The sequence below is a fragment of the Alligator mississippiensis genome, chromosome 15 (assembly GCF_030867095.1).
Source record: "Alligator mississippiensis isolate rAllMis1 chromosome 15, rAllMis1, whole genome shotgun sequence".
NCBI classification, from domain to species: domain Eukaryota; kingdom Metazoa; phylum Chordata; order Crocodylia; family Alligatoridae; genus Alligator; species Alligator mississippiensis.
This window is the reverse complement of record NC_081838.1, coordinates 22,691,346-22,709,776: the sequence shown is the minus strand read 5'-3', so window position 1 is coordinate 22,709,776 and position 18,431 is coordinate 22,691,346. Positions and strand designations below refer to the sequence as shown.

The 18,431-nt window shown below is 57.8% G+C and overlaps 1 protein-coding gene across 1 annotated transcript in view; it reads left to right on the top strand.

Annotated features, from left to right (window-relative positions):
• The first annotated feature begins 17,366 nt into the window (after window positions 1–17,366).
• Window positions 17,367–18,431, top strand: part of IGSF9 (immunoglobulin superfamily member 9) — a 33,213-nt gene continuing 32,148 nt past the window's right edge. The window contains exon 1 of the mRNA XM_019486991.2: window positions 17,367–17,906. Within this exon, the coding sequence (XP_019342536.2) occupies window positions 17,849–17,906 (58 nt within the window). The 5' untranslated portion in view covers window positions 17,367–17,848. The remainder of the gene's footprint in view (window positions 17,907–18,431) is intronic.

Here is an 18,431-nt window from a genome sequence, read left to right as displayed (position 1 = left end):
AGACAGTCCCCAGCCTGCAGGAATTGCACCCCAAACCCCTCCCAGGCTCAGCTGTCTTGTGCACCTGACATCCTGTGTCATCGCTGCCCTATCACCCTGGTTTGTGCTGCATCCCAGCCATCTGCCCCCAGGGAATCACCCTGCCTTGGCTGCCCTTGAGCTGGGCGGGTGCCTCTCCTGGGCAGCTCTGGTGCTGAGGCAGCAAGCATGGCCCCCACCACCGCCTCAGGGAGGTGGCACACTTCCAGCCCAGATGAAAGGCCTGACTGCCAGCTTGCCAAGTAGCTTCTCCAGCCTGCTCCCCCACCAGCCCCTTTGACAGTGCTGGGGGTGGTAGGCGCCAGTGACTGGCCCCCTCCAAGGCAGGGATCAGGGGAGCCAAAGGGTCTCAGACCGAGGCCATGACCCAAGGCCTCTGGGGAGCCTGGGGCTTGCTGGAAGCTCCCTTCTGCCAGGGTGTTGGACTTGTCTGCTTTGCCAGGTGCAGTGGGGGTTGACGGTGTCTGTGCTGCTCCCTCCCATGGGGATGCATTGCCATTATTTCTCCTACACCGTGCAGGCTGCCTGCAGGCTGCTCCTCACACCCAGCCCTAGCGATTTGCCCTCACTGCTCAGGTCAGCGCTGGGTAAAGCAGCCCCCTGCCTGTCCTCCCTGGTGTCAACAATGCCTCCTCACCCCACTGCTCCCTTCGGCGTGCAATTGGGACATCTTGGTGTTTCAGGGCCTTGGGGGTGAATTGGCTGTTTGGGGGCTTCTGTGGGTTCCCACCTGCCCATGAATGTAGGGACTGGATGCAGTCACCCCGGAGGCCATGGTGCTTAGGGAACGAGAAGGTCTGGGTGCGGCCGGGCCCATGCTGCCACATGGTGCCTTCCCTCTACTGTGGTACCCAGCTGGCGCTGGCCAAGTCCTGGCCTAGTGCAGCTCTTCTGCTCCATCCTGGCAGGGGCAGGGGTCACGTGGGCTGGGGCAGGGGGCATCAGCATTTCCTGGAGCTGTGAGTACCACCAGCACCTGCTCCCTGAGATGCTTCTGTTGCAGAGCCTCCATTGGGGAGTGTGGTGGCAGGGGCATCTCCAGGACTGAGGTAAAGGGTTCAGAGGGTGAGGGGCAGTCTGTGGCAGAAGCAATCATGTCAGCCCAGGGGCCGGGTCTGAGTAGGCACCACAGGGCAGGACCCGCTGGGGCTGGACAGTTGTCTTGTACAACTGACACAGGGCTTCCCCTGTGCGAAGTGTGTTGTGGGGTGGCTGGTGCTACTGTGGGTTTTCTCTGGAGCCATCACAGCTTCTTTTTAGCAATATCTGCAGCCTGGCATGCAGCTTGGCATGAGCACCCAGCATGGTGCTGATCCCCCTGCACCCCCATCTCATCCCAACCCAGCTGACACCAGCCCTTCAGCTGCCACGGGCAGCTATTACTAGGTGCCAGCCTTTCTCCAGCCCTGTTATTTGCCCAGAGTCCCAATTGCTGGTTCTCCTAGGCAAGGCGCTCAGAGCACTTGCACCAGGCACCACCGCTCTGCATCACTACTGCTGCCCCAGGATCTCAGTGACAGATGGTGTCTGGGCATGGCCAGGAGTTGTTCCCAAGGCAGCCTGGGGCCTAGGCAGCAGGGAGCCCACACGGGCCTGGCCTTGGGGAGCAATGCTGGCCGCAGGATGTGGCAACACTGTGGCATGAGGGACATCCTGCCCCAGGGCCTCCTGAGCTCACTGCCCCTTGGAAAGGGAGTAGGGCCAGGTCTGGAGAGCACTGCACCCTGTCTGCTGGGAGTGCCCTTCTCCAGCTTCCCTGCATGTAAGCAGGCACCATCCTGACCCTGTAGCAGGCCTGGGCTCTGCTCGTCCTGGTGTCCCACTGCCCAGAGGTGCTGTGATGCAGTGGCCTTTACAAGAACAGGCTCCGACCTAGGCCCGGGAGACAGGCAAAGTCCTCCTGGCCCAGAGCCCTGGGAGAAAGGAGGCTCCTGGTCCACACTGCTGCAGAGAGCAGCATCCCATCCCGTCCCCACTGCGCCCCTTGCATTTGCATTGTGAGCATGTCTCTTTGACCCCTGCCCACCGAGCCTGTTTGTCTCTGTCGGCAGCGTGGCCCCGTCTCTGTGGGAGGGACGCCCCAGGCACAGGGAAGGGACTGCCCTCTCCTGTGCTCCCTGTGGTACTTTCTGCCGTGCGGCTGGGGTGGAAAGGCTCATGCCTGCCCCACCCTGTGCTCAACTGCAGGCAGTCTGTGCCAGTGCATCCTGGCAGAGGCTGCGCTCACTGCATCCGGGCTCTCAAATCCAAGGGAGTGGCTCTGGCTGCTGGCCACAGCCCTGGGCTGAACAAAGCAACAGGAACAACAAGAGGGGAGGCCGAAGGGAGGGCACAGGGGCTGCCAGGGTGAGGGTATGGGCACTGCTGCTGAAGACCCGCACTCCACCCAGGGAATTGCTGGAGCACTGAGCACCCACCCCTCCATCCCGGGCCTGCGTCTCCAGCCTGGTACAGCCAGCCAGGCACTGGGCTTCCCTGACCGCAGCCTGGGCACTCAGCCCTGGGTGCTGTCTGGAGATCGGTGCCTGGCTGCACAGGGGCTCAGGCCTTGTCTGCAGGTGAAGTCCCAGCAGGGTCAGAGAGACCCACGTTCTTGTGTGCGAGGTGCGCGGGTGCAGATATTGTAACAGTTTTGGGTGGCCAGTGGGCCTTTGTATGGGTGCACGGGCGTGTGTATTGTAACAGGATCGTGGCGTGTCACTAAGAATGTAGATATACATAACCTTATAGATAGATAGATAGATAGATAGATAGATAGATAGATAGATAGATAGATATTTATAATAACCCCTCCTCCCCCCCCCCGCAGGGGCTGTGGGCTGGGCTGTGCAGTGACCTATGGCCCAGGCATGGGAACAGGTGTTGAGCTCTGGGGCCACAGGGCCTCCAGCTGGCCAGGCACAGGCTCTGTCTGCTGCATGTTCCTCCAGGGAGGCCTTCTGCTGGCTTGTCCAGGAGGCAGGTACCAGCTGCACACAGGCTCTTGGGCCTGAGCAGCCCCCAAGCTGCACCTACCAGTGCTGCAGTGCTTTGCTCTCCTCCCCTGGCATTGTTCTGGGGCTCGGGGTTATCTGTCCTCCAGGAATGTCCCACTCTTGGCCTGTGCTTTGTGCATTGCTGCTGAGCCTGCCCCTCCCTTACCCATGCACAGCTCAGCCCTTGGCTGGAGACTGGCAAGTGGCCTCTGCATCTGGGAGCTGCAGGCTGGGCACCAGCAGCTGAGCCATCCATATGACTGCTGAGGGGGTACACTGGCATTGTAGCTCTCTCCTGGCAACGTCCATGTCCTGGCCAAGAGCCCAGCCAGCTCCAGCTGCCCCTGGGGCTAGGGCTAGTGCAGGCTAGGGCTGGAAGGCTCAGGCTGCAGCCTGGGGCAGGCAGGCTCAGCACCGCTCTCAGGCTCAGCCACGGGCAGGGAGGCAATCATAGAATCCCAGAGCAGTAGGGCTGGAAGGGAGCTCCAGAGTTCGCATCTAGTCCAGTCCCCTGCCTGGGACAGGATCAGCCCTGTCCAAACCCACCCAGACACAACACAGAACCATAGAAAACGAGGGTTGGAAGGGACCTCAGGAGGTCACATCTAGTCCAACCCCTGCTCAAAGCAGGACCAGCCCCAACTAGATCATCCCAGCCAAGGCTTTGTCTAGCCAGGTCTTAAAAACCTCCAAGGATGGAGATTTCACCACTTCTCCGAGTAACCCATACCAGTGCTTTACTACCCACCTGGTGAGAAAGTTTTTTCCTTATATCCAACCAAAACTTCCCTTGCTGCAACTTGAGACCATTGCTCCTTGTTCTATCAAATCTATAAGCTAAAATCTTATTCAAACTACCATCAGCCCTGACACAATACAAAACATCACACCCAAACCTGCCGCAGGTAAAGCAGGGGAACCACAGCAGCCAACATCCTGCTTCTGTAACAGGTTGTTAGTATACACTCAAGAGATCCCAGGTAAAAAGCTATGCCCCTACTGCAGAGGAAGGCAGCCCACTCTCCCCCAGTCCATAACAATTCGACCAGGGGATAAAATTCCTTCCTGACCCCAATGCAGCATCCATCTGAGCCTGAATGGAGGGACAAAACCAGTGCCATAGCAAGTGGGGGGGGGGGGGGGGGGGGGGGGGGGGAAGCAGGGCAACCACCCCAAGCACCAAAGCAAATGGGCACTAACCAGCACTCCACAGCTGGGGCGGGGCATGGGATGCAGCTGTGAGCAGTTCATTTCAGAGGGTACGGGATGGGGGAAGGATGGCTTCTACCGCTGCATGCACCCCTGGGCAAGCATTGGAGGGCATGTGCCCCCTGGATCTGTGTGCAGGGCAAGTGCGGGCTGCTGCTGCGGGCTTTGCCTCGGGCACCAAACTTCATTGCCACAGCACAGGGCAAGACCCTGTAGCTAGGAACCTCTGGGTTTGAGTCCCAGCAGGAGCATTGGCAGAGGCCAGTCACAGCCTCCAGCCTGGGCTGCAGCCAACACCCAGTGCCTCTGAAGAAGGCTTAAGAAAACCTTGACACAGGGAGGGAGCAGCCAGTGAGATGCAGAAAGCAGAGGGAAGATCCAGACCAGCCCAACCAGCCGGGTGAGAACCAGCCTGGGCAGGGGAGGGGAGAGGCCAGCAGGGATCCACTGGAGAGCAAAGTCTGGGGGTGCGGCCATATGCACTGGGGGCAGCCTGTGTTTGTCCAGCACCTGGCCATTACCCAGCTGGCAGCTCTAGCAGATGCACCTGTCTGCCCAGGCCAGGAGGGGCCAATCTGCAAGGGACGGAGGAAGTGTCTTCCCTGGGCCGTCAGTGGGATTTGCTCCTGAATCCACCATACAGACCGGCAGTCCTGGTGGGCTTGGCTGTGAAGCCCCTAGTGCCCTAGAGCAGCACCTCTGTACCTGCCCAGTGGCATCTCAGCTTTCCCAGGGCCAGCCATCTTACTGGCCTCACATGCTGTTTTGGCTTGTACAGCACCTGCACCTTTCCCACAAAGCCGGCCCTCAGGAATTGTGGGGTGTGCCTTAAGCAGGGAAGGTGATTTTTCTTAAGCTTCAGTTTGAGGGTGTGCCTGTGGGCTGCATGTAGTATGTGAGTTGGCACAGTTGACAGCAGCCTCCAGGTTCAGGTGTGGGATGTAAGGGTTCAATTCTTCCCTCTACCTGCAAGTATCAGACCCCTTCCCCCCCACGGCCCTAACCTCCTAGCTGGGGCTGCTTGGGCTGGGGAATGGGCAGACTTTGTCCTCCTGGTGAAACTGTTTGTCTGCTCCCAGGCACTCCCTAGATCTCACAGGGAGCAGTCACTGGAGACAAGGCCCTGGGAGTAGGGACCTGTTTCCCCTCCACTCAGCTGGGACCTGGCCCCCACCTTGCAGAGGGACACTCCTTCCAGGACTCTTCCTGGCTCAGCGAACTTTGCACTTTTCATGGCACCCTGGTGCAAGTCCCACAGGAGCAGGGCTGTCTTCCGTTGTGTGGGCAGAGCACTCTGGGGGAGCTGTAGGTGTGAATCCCCCGAGCCCCAGGAGGACCTGGGTTTCCCATCTGCTGGGTGTCTCAGGAGGGGTGGGCGCCTGGTCCCGCTGTGCTTGGGCAGAGGGAACCCCTCTGCATGCTAAAGGGTAGAGCACTAGCAGCTCCCTTGAGGAGAGGGCTCTAGGCTTCAGTCCTGGGTGGAGAGAGGCACCTCCCTACTGTCCTGTCTGAAGTACAGAAGCCCCAGAGCAAAGGGAGGGTAAGACAGCCCCTCCCCACCCCATCACAGCTTATAGTGGCTGTGCGCTGGCCTGCAGCTGCTCAGCTGCCTGCTGTGGATCCCACCCCACGCTGCAGCACTAGCTCCCCACGCACAGCACAGCACAGCACAGCACAGGGCACCTGTGTCCCTGATTCACACTCTGTCCCCCTTCTAGGGCAATGCACCTGGGGGCATCTTGGTCCCTGGGTGCTGAAGTCACTAGGCCTCCTGTACCTGCCCCGACCAGAAAGCACTGCCAGGGCCTGGTACACCGACAGTGGGTGCCTGCCCCCACACCCACAGACCCAAAGGGGCAAGGCTCAGTTGGCAGAGGGCCACAGCCAAACACTGAACCTGTACAGGGCTCCTCCAGCCTTCTCCCACGCAGGTCGGGCAGCCTGGGCGCACAGCCAGAGGCTGGCAGGAGCAGGGCTGCCAGCCAGAGGCAGTGCCTGGGAGCTGACTGTGGGGAGAGAGCTGGGGAGCTGGCTGCAGAGGTGGGGCAGGGGAGCTGGCAGGCGGGCCACCTGGCTGGGAGCCAGCAGACAGGACACAGAGCAAATGGGGGTCCAGGAGGGTTGGAGGTATCTCAAGGGAGTGATCCTTGGGGCTCAAAAGGAGTCTATCCCATTACGTAGGAAGGGAGGTAAGGGGGCAAAAAAGCCCCCTTGGCTGAACAGGGAACTCCAGGAGAGTCTGGGGGCAAAGAAAGAGATGCAGCTTGCTCCAGGACCATGGTTGTCATGGGTGACTTCAATTACCCAGACATCTCATGGGAGGATCGCTCAGCAAAATCTGAGCAGTCGCAGAGCTTCCTCTCGTGCGTGGATGACCTCTACCTGACTCAAGAAGTCTATGGGCCAACGAGAGGCAAAGCACTGCTCGACCTGGTGCTGGCTACTGGAGATGACCTAGTTGGCGACCTAGTGATCGATGGGAAGCTGGGTGACAGCGACCACGAGCTGATCACCTTCACCATCTGCCGAAAAGCTGGCAAGTCAGTCAGCAACACAGAAGTCCTTGACTTCAGGAAAGCTGACTTTGACAAGCTCAGGAGGCTTGTCAGTGAGGCCCTAAGGGACTGTGACCATGGGGAGAGTGGAGTTCAAGAAGAGTGGTTGCTCCTCAAGGGAGCGATCCTCAATGCACAAACTAAGTCTATTCCATCTCGGAGGAAAGGCAGCAAGAGGGCACAGCAGCCCCCCTGGCTCTCCAGGGACCTAGCAGACCTCCTGAGGCTAAAAAGAAAGGCCTACAAAGGATGGAGGATGGGAGTCACCTCCAAGGAGGATTATTCTGCACTGGTCCGGTCCTGTAGGGAGCTGACCAGGAAAGCCAAGGCTGCAACTGAACTCCAGCTAGCTTTGAGCATCAAGGACAATAAAAAGTCCTTTTTCAGATACGTGGGGAGCCGGAGGAAAAGCAGGGGCAACGTTGGACCCCTGCTGAACCAGATGGGGCAACTGACAACTGACACCCAGGAAAAAGTCTTTCATCAGCCCCATGGGACGCCCATGCCCGCTACGGGACAGGGAAGTCCGGGTGAGGGTGATCCCCTGCCCTCCATTAATGCTGACCTCGTGAAGGAACATCTTTAGAAGCTGGATACCTTCAAGTCAGCCGGCCCTGACAATCTTCACCCCAGGGTACTCAAGGAGCTGGCGAGCATCATAGCCCAGCCTCTAGCGCGGATCTTTGAAAACTCTTGGCGCTCTGGTGTAGTGCCCGAAGACTGGAAGAAGGCCAATGTGGTGCCTATCTTCAAGAAAGGGAGGAAAGTGGATCCGGCTAACTATAGGCCCATCAGCCTGACTTCTATCCCGGGGAAGATCTTAGAAAAGTTTATTAAGGAGGCCATCCTTAATGGACTGGCCGACGCCAACATCTTAAGGGATAGCCAGCACGGGTTTGTTGCGGGTAGGTCTTGCTTGACCAATCTCATTTCCTTCTACGACCAGGTGACCTATCACCTGGACAAGGGAGATGAGATTGATGCCATATATCTTGACTTCAAAAAAGCCTTCGATCTGGTGTCCCATGATCGTCTCTTGGAGAAACTGGCCAATTGTCGCCTTGGGTCCTCCACGATCCACTGGCTGGAAAATTGGCTCCGGGGTCGGACCCAGAGGGTAGTAATTGATGGAAGTCACTCATCGTGGTGTCCTGTGACCAGTGGGGTCCCCCAAGGCTCTGTCCTTGGACCCATACTGTTCAACATCTTCATTAATGATGTGGACACTGGAGTCAGAAGTGGACTGGCCAAGTTCGCAGATGACACCAAACTTTGGGTCAAAGCATCCACACCAGAAGACAGGTGGATGATCCAGGCTGACCTGGACAGGCTCAGCAAGTGGGCGGACGAGAATCTGATGGTGTTCAACGCCGATAAATGCAAGGTTCTCCACCTTGGGAAGAAAAACCCGCAGCATCCTTATAGGCTCGGCAGTGCTATTTTGGCTAGCACTATGGAAGAAAGAGACTTGGGGGTCATCATTGACCACAAGATGAACATGAGCCTGCAATGCGATGCTGCGGCTAGTAAAGTGACCAAAATGCTGGCTTGCATCCAGAGATGCTTCTCAAGCAAATCCCGGGACGTCATTCTCCCCCTGTACTCGGCCTTAGTGAGGCCGCAGCTGGAGTACTGCATCCAGTTTTGGGCCCCACAATTCAAAAAGGATGTGGAGAAGCTTGAGAGAGTCCAGAGAAGAGCCACGCGCATGATCAGAGGTCAGGGAAGCAGACCCTACGGTGACAGGCTGAGAGCCCTGGGGCTCTTTAGCCTGAAAAAGCGCAGGCTCAGGGGTGATCTGATGGCCACCTACAAGTTTATCAGGGTTGACCACCAGTATCTGGGGGAACGTTTGTTCACCAGAGCGCCCCTAGGGATGACGAGGTCGAATGGTCACAAACTACTACAAGATCGTTTCAGGCTGGACATAAGGAAGAATTTCTTTACTGTCCGAGCCCCCGAGGTCTGGAACAGCCTGCCACCGGAGGTTGTTCAAGCGCCTTCACTGAACACCTTCAAGATGAAACTGGATGCTCATCTTGCTGGGATCCTATCACCCCAGCTGACTTCCTGCCCTTTGGGCGGGGGGTTGGACTCGATGATCTTCCGAGGTCCCTTCCAGCCCTAATGTCTATGAAATCTATGAAATGTATAGGCAATGGAAGCAGGGAGCAGCCACCAAGGAGGAATATATCTCCCTGGCGCGCTATTGCGGGGAATCAGTTAGACAGGCCAAGGCAGGGTTTCAGCTCAGGCTGGCTTCAACAATCAAGGACAATAAAAAGTCCTTCTTCAGGTATATAGCAGGCAAAAGGAAAGCTCAGAGCAACATAGGGCCCCTACAGGACAGATCAGGACAGTTGGTGGTTGACGCAGGGAAAAAAGCGGAGCTCTTCAATGAGTTCTTCGCTTCAGTATTTCTATGTACCGACCAAGCCAATTCCCCCACCTCAATCATTGATGGATGTCCACATGGCACCAGTCCGCCTACGGTTAGTTCTGAAATAGTTAAGGAGCTCCTGGAGGAGCTGGATGGTACAAGTCAGCAGGCCCGGATGACCTCCATCCACGGCTCCTGAAAGAATTGGCCAGTGTCATAGCTGAGCCGCTGGCATAGCTGTTCGAGCACTCATGGTGCTCCGGCCAGGTCCCTGAGGACTGGCGAAGGGCCAATGTGGTGCCCATTTTCAAGAAAGGGAGAAGGGATGAACTTTAGACCAGTCAGTCTTACCTCTATTCCTGGGAAAATGCTAGAGAAAATAATCAGAGAGCACATTTGTGCAGGCCCAGCATGGGAAACGATGCTGAGAGGAAACCAGCGCGGGTTTGTCACAGGTAGATCCTGCCTGACAAACCTTGTAGCCTTCTACGGCCAGGTCACACACTGCCTGGACGTGGGAGCCGAGGCTGATGTCATCTTCCTGGACTTTAGGAAGGCCTTCGATACAGTCTCGCACCCTGTCCTCATTGGGAAGCTAGCAGACTGTGGAGTGGATGCCTACACAGCCAGGTGGGTGGCCAACTGGCTTAGGGACCGCACCCAGAGAGCGGTGGTGGATGGTTCCTTCTCAGCCTGGAGGGAGGTGAGCAGTGGGGTCCCGCAGGGTTCGGTCTTCAGACTGATATTATTTAATATCTTCATCAGCAATTCGGATGAGGGCGTGGAGAGCACCCCCTCCAAGTTCATTGATGATACCAAGTTATGGGGCAAAGTTAGTACACCAGAGGGCAGGAAGCAGATTCAGGCCGACCTGGACAGGTTGGATCAATGGGCAGAGAGAAATAGGATGCAATTTAATAAAAATAAATGTAAGGTACTCCACCTGGGAAGGAGGAACCCCCAGCACACCTATAGGTTGGGGGTGTCCTTCTCAGCAGCTCGGAGGCAGAGAGGGATCTTGGAGTCATAATTGACTCCAAGATGAACATGAGCCGGCAGTGTAACGAGGCCATCAACAAGGCCAATTGCACCTTGTCGTGCATTAGCAGGTGCATGACTAATAGATCAAAGGAGGTGCTGCTCCCCCTCTATGTGACACTGGTCAGGCCGCAGTTGGAGTACTGTGTCCAGCTCTGGGCACCGCACTTCAAGAGGGACGCGGGGAATCTGGAGAGGGTCCAGAGGAGGGCCACTCGCATGATTAGTGGCCTTCGTGATAGACCCTACAGGGGGAGGTTGAGAGAGCTGAATCTCTTCAGCCTTCACAAGAAACGGCTGAGGGGAGATCTTGTGGCCACCTATAAATTTATTAAGGGAGGTCAACGGGGAATAGGGGTCGCGCTGTTTACTAAGGCGCCCCAGGAAGTGACTAGGAATAATGGGTGTAAACTAGTTGAGAGTGGATTTAGGTTAGATATTAGGAAGAAATTTTTCACAGTAAGGGTGGCCAGGATCTGGAATGGGCTTCCAAGAGAGGTGGTGCTGTCACCTAGCTTGGAGGTCTTCAAGAAGAGGCTAGATAGTCACCTGGCTGGGGTCATCTGACCTCGGTCTTCTTTCCTGCCAGGGGCAGGGGGTCGGACATGATGATCCATTGTGGTCCCTTCCAACTCTACAATCTATGAATCTATGAATCTATGACAGCTAGGGGTAGGGCTGCATGTGCCCAAGCCCCTAGCACAGCACCCTCTGCTCCCCATTGCCAGGTGCCCTGCTCGGGCCAGAGGTGCCCGGGTCTTACTTGGCATGGCCTGGCTGGTACTGCAGGAGGCACTGGCCATAATAGGCAGATCCCGTTGTGTCCCATGATAACAGACCTCACAGCTCTGGCCCCCATGGGACAGAGCAGCTCTCAGCAGTGCTGCCTGCATGCCCACTCGCACCCCCACGCTGCCAGTGGTCCCCGCTGGTCTAGACTGGCCGAGGCATCCCACCAGGTTTCACTCACTGGGGTCTCACCCCACAAGCCAGACTAAATGGGCCTAAGCCTTCAGAGCCAGGGCGGGGGGTGCGACCCAGCAGGGCAGCCAGGGACCTTGTCCTGGGCTCGGACAGACTGGCAGGGCTCTCATGGGTCAACACGGCTCTTGTAGCAACTGTATTCGTGGTTGTTTTACGTTCAGACCACAACGGTGCTCCCTGGCCCTTGCATCACAAAGGTTGTCACTGAAAATAGCCACCAGCCAGGAGTGGTCAACAGGTGGGGAGGGACGTGTCCTGGGCCCAAAGCCGGCAGTGGGCAGCGCTGCTGGAGACTCCAGAGGTGGTTCGACAGGGAGAACTGCACCAGGCCTTTCTTGGAGGGCAATTGGGATCAACCTTCTGGAAACCGGCCCGGCCTGCACCTCCTGCCCCTAGGGACTAATTTGTGGAGGCTTCTTCTCTTCCATTCAGGGATGCCATAATCAACCCTGGGCCAGAGCATCACAAATGATGGGCCAGGAGGTCGTAGGTTTGGGTCCTGACCCTACTGAATGGGCCCAGCTGGACATGTGGGCTGTGCTCTCTGCTCCCAGGGCTGGAGCCGCACTATGATGGGGAAGCAGAGGGCGGGACCAGGGCTCAGGAGCAGGGCAGGGGCAGGGGTCGTTCCCCAAGGCATCCTCTAAGCCCGGCAGAACCCGTGACACACATGGTCAGGAGGGACAGGAAAGCTGCTTATCCATAGTATTATTTCCTCTTGACTTATCTGACTTCAGCTTTGTCCTTAATACTCTCCTGGGCTCAGAGGGACGGGCAGGGCCATGGGGCCAGGCGAGTGGGGGGCTCTCAGCCACAGTGAAGGCAAAGCCAGAGGGATGAGGCTGGATGGGCTCTGCCAGGTACCAGCTATAGGAACTGGATGAACTGGCAGGATGGGACAGGGTCACAGCGGGATCACAGGTTTGGGTTGTAGGGGCCAGAGGAGCAGGGTGCTGGATCATGGTCATGGGCCGAGTGTGAGCACAGTCTTGTTACCCAACATGTTTCATAGCAGCTTTCAGCTCAGCCTGAATGAAACACACCTGCTCCCACCTGATCACCAGTCCCTGCCAGCAGGGACAGGCCGAGCATGGCGCAGAGGATGGGCACTGCTATCAGGTGTCGCCCCAGACCCTCCCCCCCGCTACATGCATGGATAAGCAGCCAGCCATTCGCATGCATCTGCCCCTCCTCCGTTCTCACAGCCCTGCCAGCCACAGGCACCTGCAAATACCCCTCCTCCACACATGCAGGAGCCCAGGCACACCCCCTTCACATGAGCACACATTCCTCCACACACAGCTCTGCTCCATATGCACGTAGGAACCCTGGCTTGCACACATGAGAGCTCACACTCCCCAACACAGACATCCTCTACACGCATCTCTGCCCCATATGCACACATGGGAACCCAGATGCAGTCACGTGCGCAGGCTCCGCCTACACACGTACACCTACAAACACATCTCTGCTACATGAGTGCAGATGCACACACCTTTCTCACACGCATGCCTACTACACATGCACGCACACATGTGCCTTCTAAATACACCCATATCTCTGCTACACAAAGGTACAGCCAGCCAGGCGCACACAATCCTGTACCCACACAACACACTGTTCTCCCCTTTCTACACACACGCACATGCACCCACACACAGATCCCTGCTACAGTTACAGACATCCAGACACAGACACACTGCCTACACACACAAGCAGGCACCTATATGCATACATTCATTCTGCATACATTCACAGACACATCTGTCACATGCATATGCAGGCAGCCAACCCCTCCCCCTGACAACACCTGCGACACACTGTCCTGTGGACTCACATGTCCCGTCCCATTCCCCCCACCCCCCACACACTTCCCCAGCATGGTGGCACTGAGGCCTCGCTCAGCTTGTAGGGCCAGGCAGTACTGCTCATGCCCTGCCCTGGCTGCCAGCCCAAGGCCAGCTCAGCAGGCGACTGCCCAGTGGACAGGGACACTATAGCACCCCCATCCCATCCCCCCGAGCCATTGAAGAGGGGATTATCCAGGAGCTTCCAGAGCACAATGATTTGCAGCAGGCAGGGAGGTGCCACAAAGGGCAAAGCACTGCATGGGGCCCAGCTGTGGGGCTGCACAGAGCCCAAGGGACAAGGCAGGTCACAGCTGAGGGGCAGAGATGCTCACAGCCCCTGGCTGGACTCAGCATGGTCCTGGAGCCCAGGTTCCCTGGGCCTTATCAACAAAGGGATCCTCTGCCCAGTCTCCGAGTGCTTTAGAAACCTCCCCAAACCGCATGTGCCCCTGGGTTCGACCCCTTCCCCTCAGCCCCAGATTGTCGATCCACTGCCCCAGACATCACCCTCACATCCCAGGCCACCTGCAGACCTGGCCAGCCAGGGCATTGGCCCCTCTCAACTTGCTCCTTTAGGGCAGGCTGGAAACTTCTGCAGATGCAGAAGGCTCCCGCCTCAAAGCAACCCCCTTACTGGAGATGAGAGAGATGGGCAGGACCCCCGTGATACCCCATGGACCTCTGTTCCTCAGAGATCCTGTCTAGCTGAGTAGACAATGCGGGGAGGCAGATAACCCAGGAGGCCTCCCACAGCACTGGGCAGAGATACTTAAGGACCCAGAGAGCAGAGCATTTGCACAGGGTTGTGCCAGGGCTGTTGAGGTACAGGACATGGCTGGCAAGGAGGCTAGCATGCCCTGCTCCTGGGCTGGCACTCAGCACAGTGCTTCCCTGTGCCACACATGACCCTGACTGTCATCGGTGAGCTGTGAATGGCCCAACAGACATTCACATTCCCAGCTTCCTGCTGATGCCCTGCGGGCCACAGGAGAGGTGTCCCCCAGCAGCAGGGCATCCATAGGACTGTCCCAAGCCCAGGAAGAAAGAAGTCTGGCCGATGCTTTGAGTACTGAGGGCTGCTGCAGCACAGGCCTCAGGGAGACAAGTGTGAGTCTCCATGTGTCAGAGCACCCTTCCCTGCCTGCTCTGGAAGGGTCTGCAGAGTGCATGGGAGATAGCTCTCAGCTCCCTGAGCTGGTCTCCCCAGGCCACGAGGCCTTGGGCTGGAGAAGTGAGTGGTGTGACACTGTCCCCAAAATCCCCTGCCTCCCACTTAGCTATGCTGCAAGATCCTGTCACAGGGAACAGGGCACAGTCCTCAGCCAGGCAAAGGAGCTGTGGCTGTGAGGGTGCAATGTTGCAGACAGGCTACTGAGCCCTCCCAGGCTGGGCACAGTCCTGTGCCAACACACCTGCCTGCTTTCACGATGTGGCCTGCAGCCTACATCATTTCCCCCTGCCTACAGGACAGTGCTGCTCTCCACTTCCCAGCCCTGCACTGCCCTGCACCTCAAGAGGTCTGCAGGGAAACCCTGCTCCAACAAGCATGGGCACACTGCTCCTGCAGAGCACAGCAGGGCATCACAGCAGTGAATGAGTCCCTGCTGCTCTGGCCCCTCTGCTCCCCGCCTGCGACAGGGCCTGGCAGAGAGAAGGCAGGGCTGACATCTTTGCAGCACGGTGTCTGAAGCAGCTCCATTGCACCTAGCTTTGCTGCTTTCTGGGCATCACCAGCGAGCCTTGGCACAGGATACTCACTTCCTCGGAGTGGCTGCTTTAGAAAATTGCCTCTACCCCCAGCTGCTGAGACTGGCTGGCAGTGCCAGGAAGGATCCTGTCCCAGAGGCACCAGGTCACGCTGGCTTGTTCCACCAAGGTCTGGCCTGGCCCAATTGAGCACCAGAAACCACTCCATCCCCCCACCTGGAAAAGTCCTGCCAACCATGTCCAGCCACGTGACATTCACCCGGACACGCTGGCACCTCTCCAGCTCTGTGCTACCTGGGGAAAGAGAGCTTTGCTGTGTGCAACTCCTGATAGGTAACTTCTGCCCACTGCCTGCCAGTTGTTGCTTGGTGGGAGCACCGGGGATTTGTGTGCCCGAGTCTGCTGACAGGAAGAGCCCGATCCTGCCTTTTACTTGGGGGCACAAGACCAGGATCATGTCACTCCTCAGCCTGCTCTTTGGTGACCTAAGCAGGCCAAGTTCCCAGAGTCTCCCACAAGGACTGCTTTCTGACCTTTGCATCACTCCATGCCCTTTCCAAGCCCTCTCTGATTTATCAGAGCTAAGAGCCAAATGTTGGTGTTAGGCATCAGTAGCAAAGCAAAAGGTCATGGAGCAAGTCCAGGTGGGTTTACGCAGGGACCACACTCACCTTCCAGCCAACTAGGGGGGCATACAGGCATGGCCAGCCTGACGTGCCTCCAGGGGCTCCTGGGAGCTGGCAGCCCTGGGACTCTCCTGGCACCCTCTAGAAATCCCTGCTTAGTGATGATCCCCCACGTGCACTTCTGTACATTGCAACCTGAGCCCTGCCAGTTAGCCACTTTTCAAACATTTCATGTGTGCTATGTTGATTTAGTATCATGGTATTGTTCTATGTGGCATTTGCACCTTGTCAAACAAATTTATAATCTCATCCAAATAGGAGACCAAGCTATTTGGACCAAGTCTCCTTTCTGTTAGTCCATGCACTTTTATCACCTCCTTCAGTGACTGAGTTATACCAGTCCTGTATCAGATGTTCCAGGATTTCACCTGGGATCAACGTCAGGCTGAAGGGACGTTGCTGGGCCTTCGTGTTAACCCTTTAAAATGCTGACACCACCATAGCTTTCCTTCAGTCCTCTGGAGCCTCCCCACTGCTTGAAGACTTACTGAAAATCAGCATGGATGGCCCTCAATCTCCTCAGCCAGCTCTTTTAAAACACTTGGACTCAGGTGTCCTGGACCTCCTTTTATTAAAACTAACTTAATATCTTCTTGGGTGATTACTGGAAGGAAAACAATTGCATCCTCATCTGCCAGAAGTCCATCATCTGGCTCTTCCCCAATACCGAACAAAGCAATGTATTGAACACTTCTGATTTGGTTATTATTGACACTGCTACCATGCCCACAACATCGTTGGGTTTCCTTTTGTTTCTGCTTGAATAACTACTCCTTATTCTCCTTCACACTGCTGGCTACTTGTGTTGCATTGCTTCCTGTATTATACTTTCACTGCTTTTAGCTTGTCATATTTATTACTAGCAATGTTACCCTGTTTCCTGTTTAGACATACTCTCTTGTCCAGATTACAAGTGACGCTGCCTATAATTTTGGAGTTTAGGAAAGAACACGTTTCCCCCATACGACATACTGCACGAATGCATTCAGTGTTTCTGCTAGGATTAAGCAGCACCCAGGCATTACACCGTGGTTTCTAGGGACCTGATTAGAGGCTGACATTTGTCAGCCCTTGTGTAAGTCAAGGGCAAGTTTTATGGGTGTTTTGGGGAACAAAGGTCAACTTCACTTTAAGAGCTGGTCTCACTTCTCAGCTGAGCCTTTTCATAAAATCCCAGAGCAGTGGGGCTGGAAGGGAGCTGTACAGGTCCTCTAGCCCAACACCTGCCTGAAGCAGGATCGGCGCTATCCAAACCCTCCCATAAAAACCATCATCTAAACTCTAGGTAAGGCTGCTCTCAGCCCTGATGCAAGACAGACCTAACACCCAAACCCGCCACACACAAAGCAGGAGAACCGAACGAAGCAGCCGACACGCTACTTCTGTGAAATATCAATATACGCTCCAAAGATCTGGGGTAGGGGCCAGGGGGTAAAATCCCTTCCTGACCCCAGTGCAGCACCAGTCTGACTCCGCGCAGGGGCAGACCCCCCCAGCCAGGCACCTCCAGGTTTACGTCTGGGCAGGAGCATTGGTCCAGCCTGGCTCAACACACCCTGACCAGGGAGCAGCGAGGTGGGGGGAAGCAACCAGCAATGATGTTTGCAACTCATCGCGGCAGTGCAGGGCTCGGGGAGCCTGCTCTGAACCCAGTCGGGTTTCCGTCGCTGCTAGGTAAGCCCCCACAAGCCCGCACTTCCCAGCCTTGCTCTCGGCCCCTCGCAGAGCAGCTCCCCTGGCCCCGGCCCCGGCCCGTGCGCAGCCCCGCGGCGCCCCGCTGGCGCCGCAGCCGAGCTCGACCCATGCGGCAGGTGGGAAACCTAAGGCGGCCGCCGCCCGGCCCGGCCCGCCCCGCCCCGCCCCGCTCCCCCCACTTGCGGCTCGGCGGGGCGGGGCGCTCCCGGCTCCGGCTCCGGCTCCCGCAACCCGCCCTGCCGCTGCCATTGGAGTCGGCGTCCTCGCGGCAAGAGGCGGCCGGCAGCCCCCTGCTCCGCCCCCCATTGTGCTGCGCCGCGGCCGGGGCCGGAGCGGGGCGCGGGGCGCGGGCAGGTGCGGGAGAAGTTGGTCGTCCCCGGGTGCCCCGGTCCCGCTCGCGGACCGCGGTGGCCAGGCGGGGCCGGGACCTCCCCGGGGCGGTCCCTTGGCCCCGACCTGCCCAGGGCTTTGTGCTCTGCAGGTCCCCGAGCGGAGAGCGAGGGCAGGCGCGGGGCTGGGCAGCTCGCCCCCGTCCCGCCGCCGGCGCTGGCGCGAGGAGCGGCGCGCAGCCCAGCACCCGGGCCGAGCATCTCCCGCTTGCCGCCGTGGGAGACCGCGCCGCTGGCCCCGGGCACGCCGGGCCCCCGCTCGGCCGCCCGGCCTGGTCTCGGCGCGCGGGCAGCGCTGCAAGAGGGAGCGCTCGGGGCAGGGCGGACCGGGCACCTGTGCTATGATTTGGTGTTTCTGGCTTGTCTCCCTCAGCCGGTTCTCCAGCATCTTTGCTGAAGGTAAGGGGTGCGCGGCGTGCCCCCGGCTCTCTGCCCCAGGGCCTGACCCAGAGCCCCGAGTACCACCGGTGCTTCCCACGTGCCCTGGGTCAGGCAGGGGCTAGAGAGGAGTGATGCATGGGCTGCTGGGGTTGTGGGCAGAGCAGTGAGGGGATCAGAGGTGGAAAAAGTCAGTGCTCCCAAGGCTGTCCTATGCTAGAGGGGGTGTCCTGTGCACAGCTGTGCAGCCCGTGACCTCCCTGAGCTGCCAGGGCTGACTTTCCCCTTGCGACAGGGGAGCACTCTACATCTTGTGGTGGCATGTGAGCAGCTTGGGGTGCGATTCCTGCCTTGGTGCTCCAGGAAGGACCCTGCAGGGCTTTGAGGGGGGGGCACTCACTTCTCTGTGCTGATGGGCACAGGGGCCAAGACAAGGTTTCTGAGCAGGTCTCCTGCTGTCCCCCAACCTGGCACAGCTCCTTTCCTGCCCCTACCCTCCTGGCGCTCCAGGGCTGCTGGGAGGCTGGGTGCACCAGCAAGTACAGC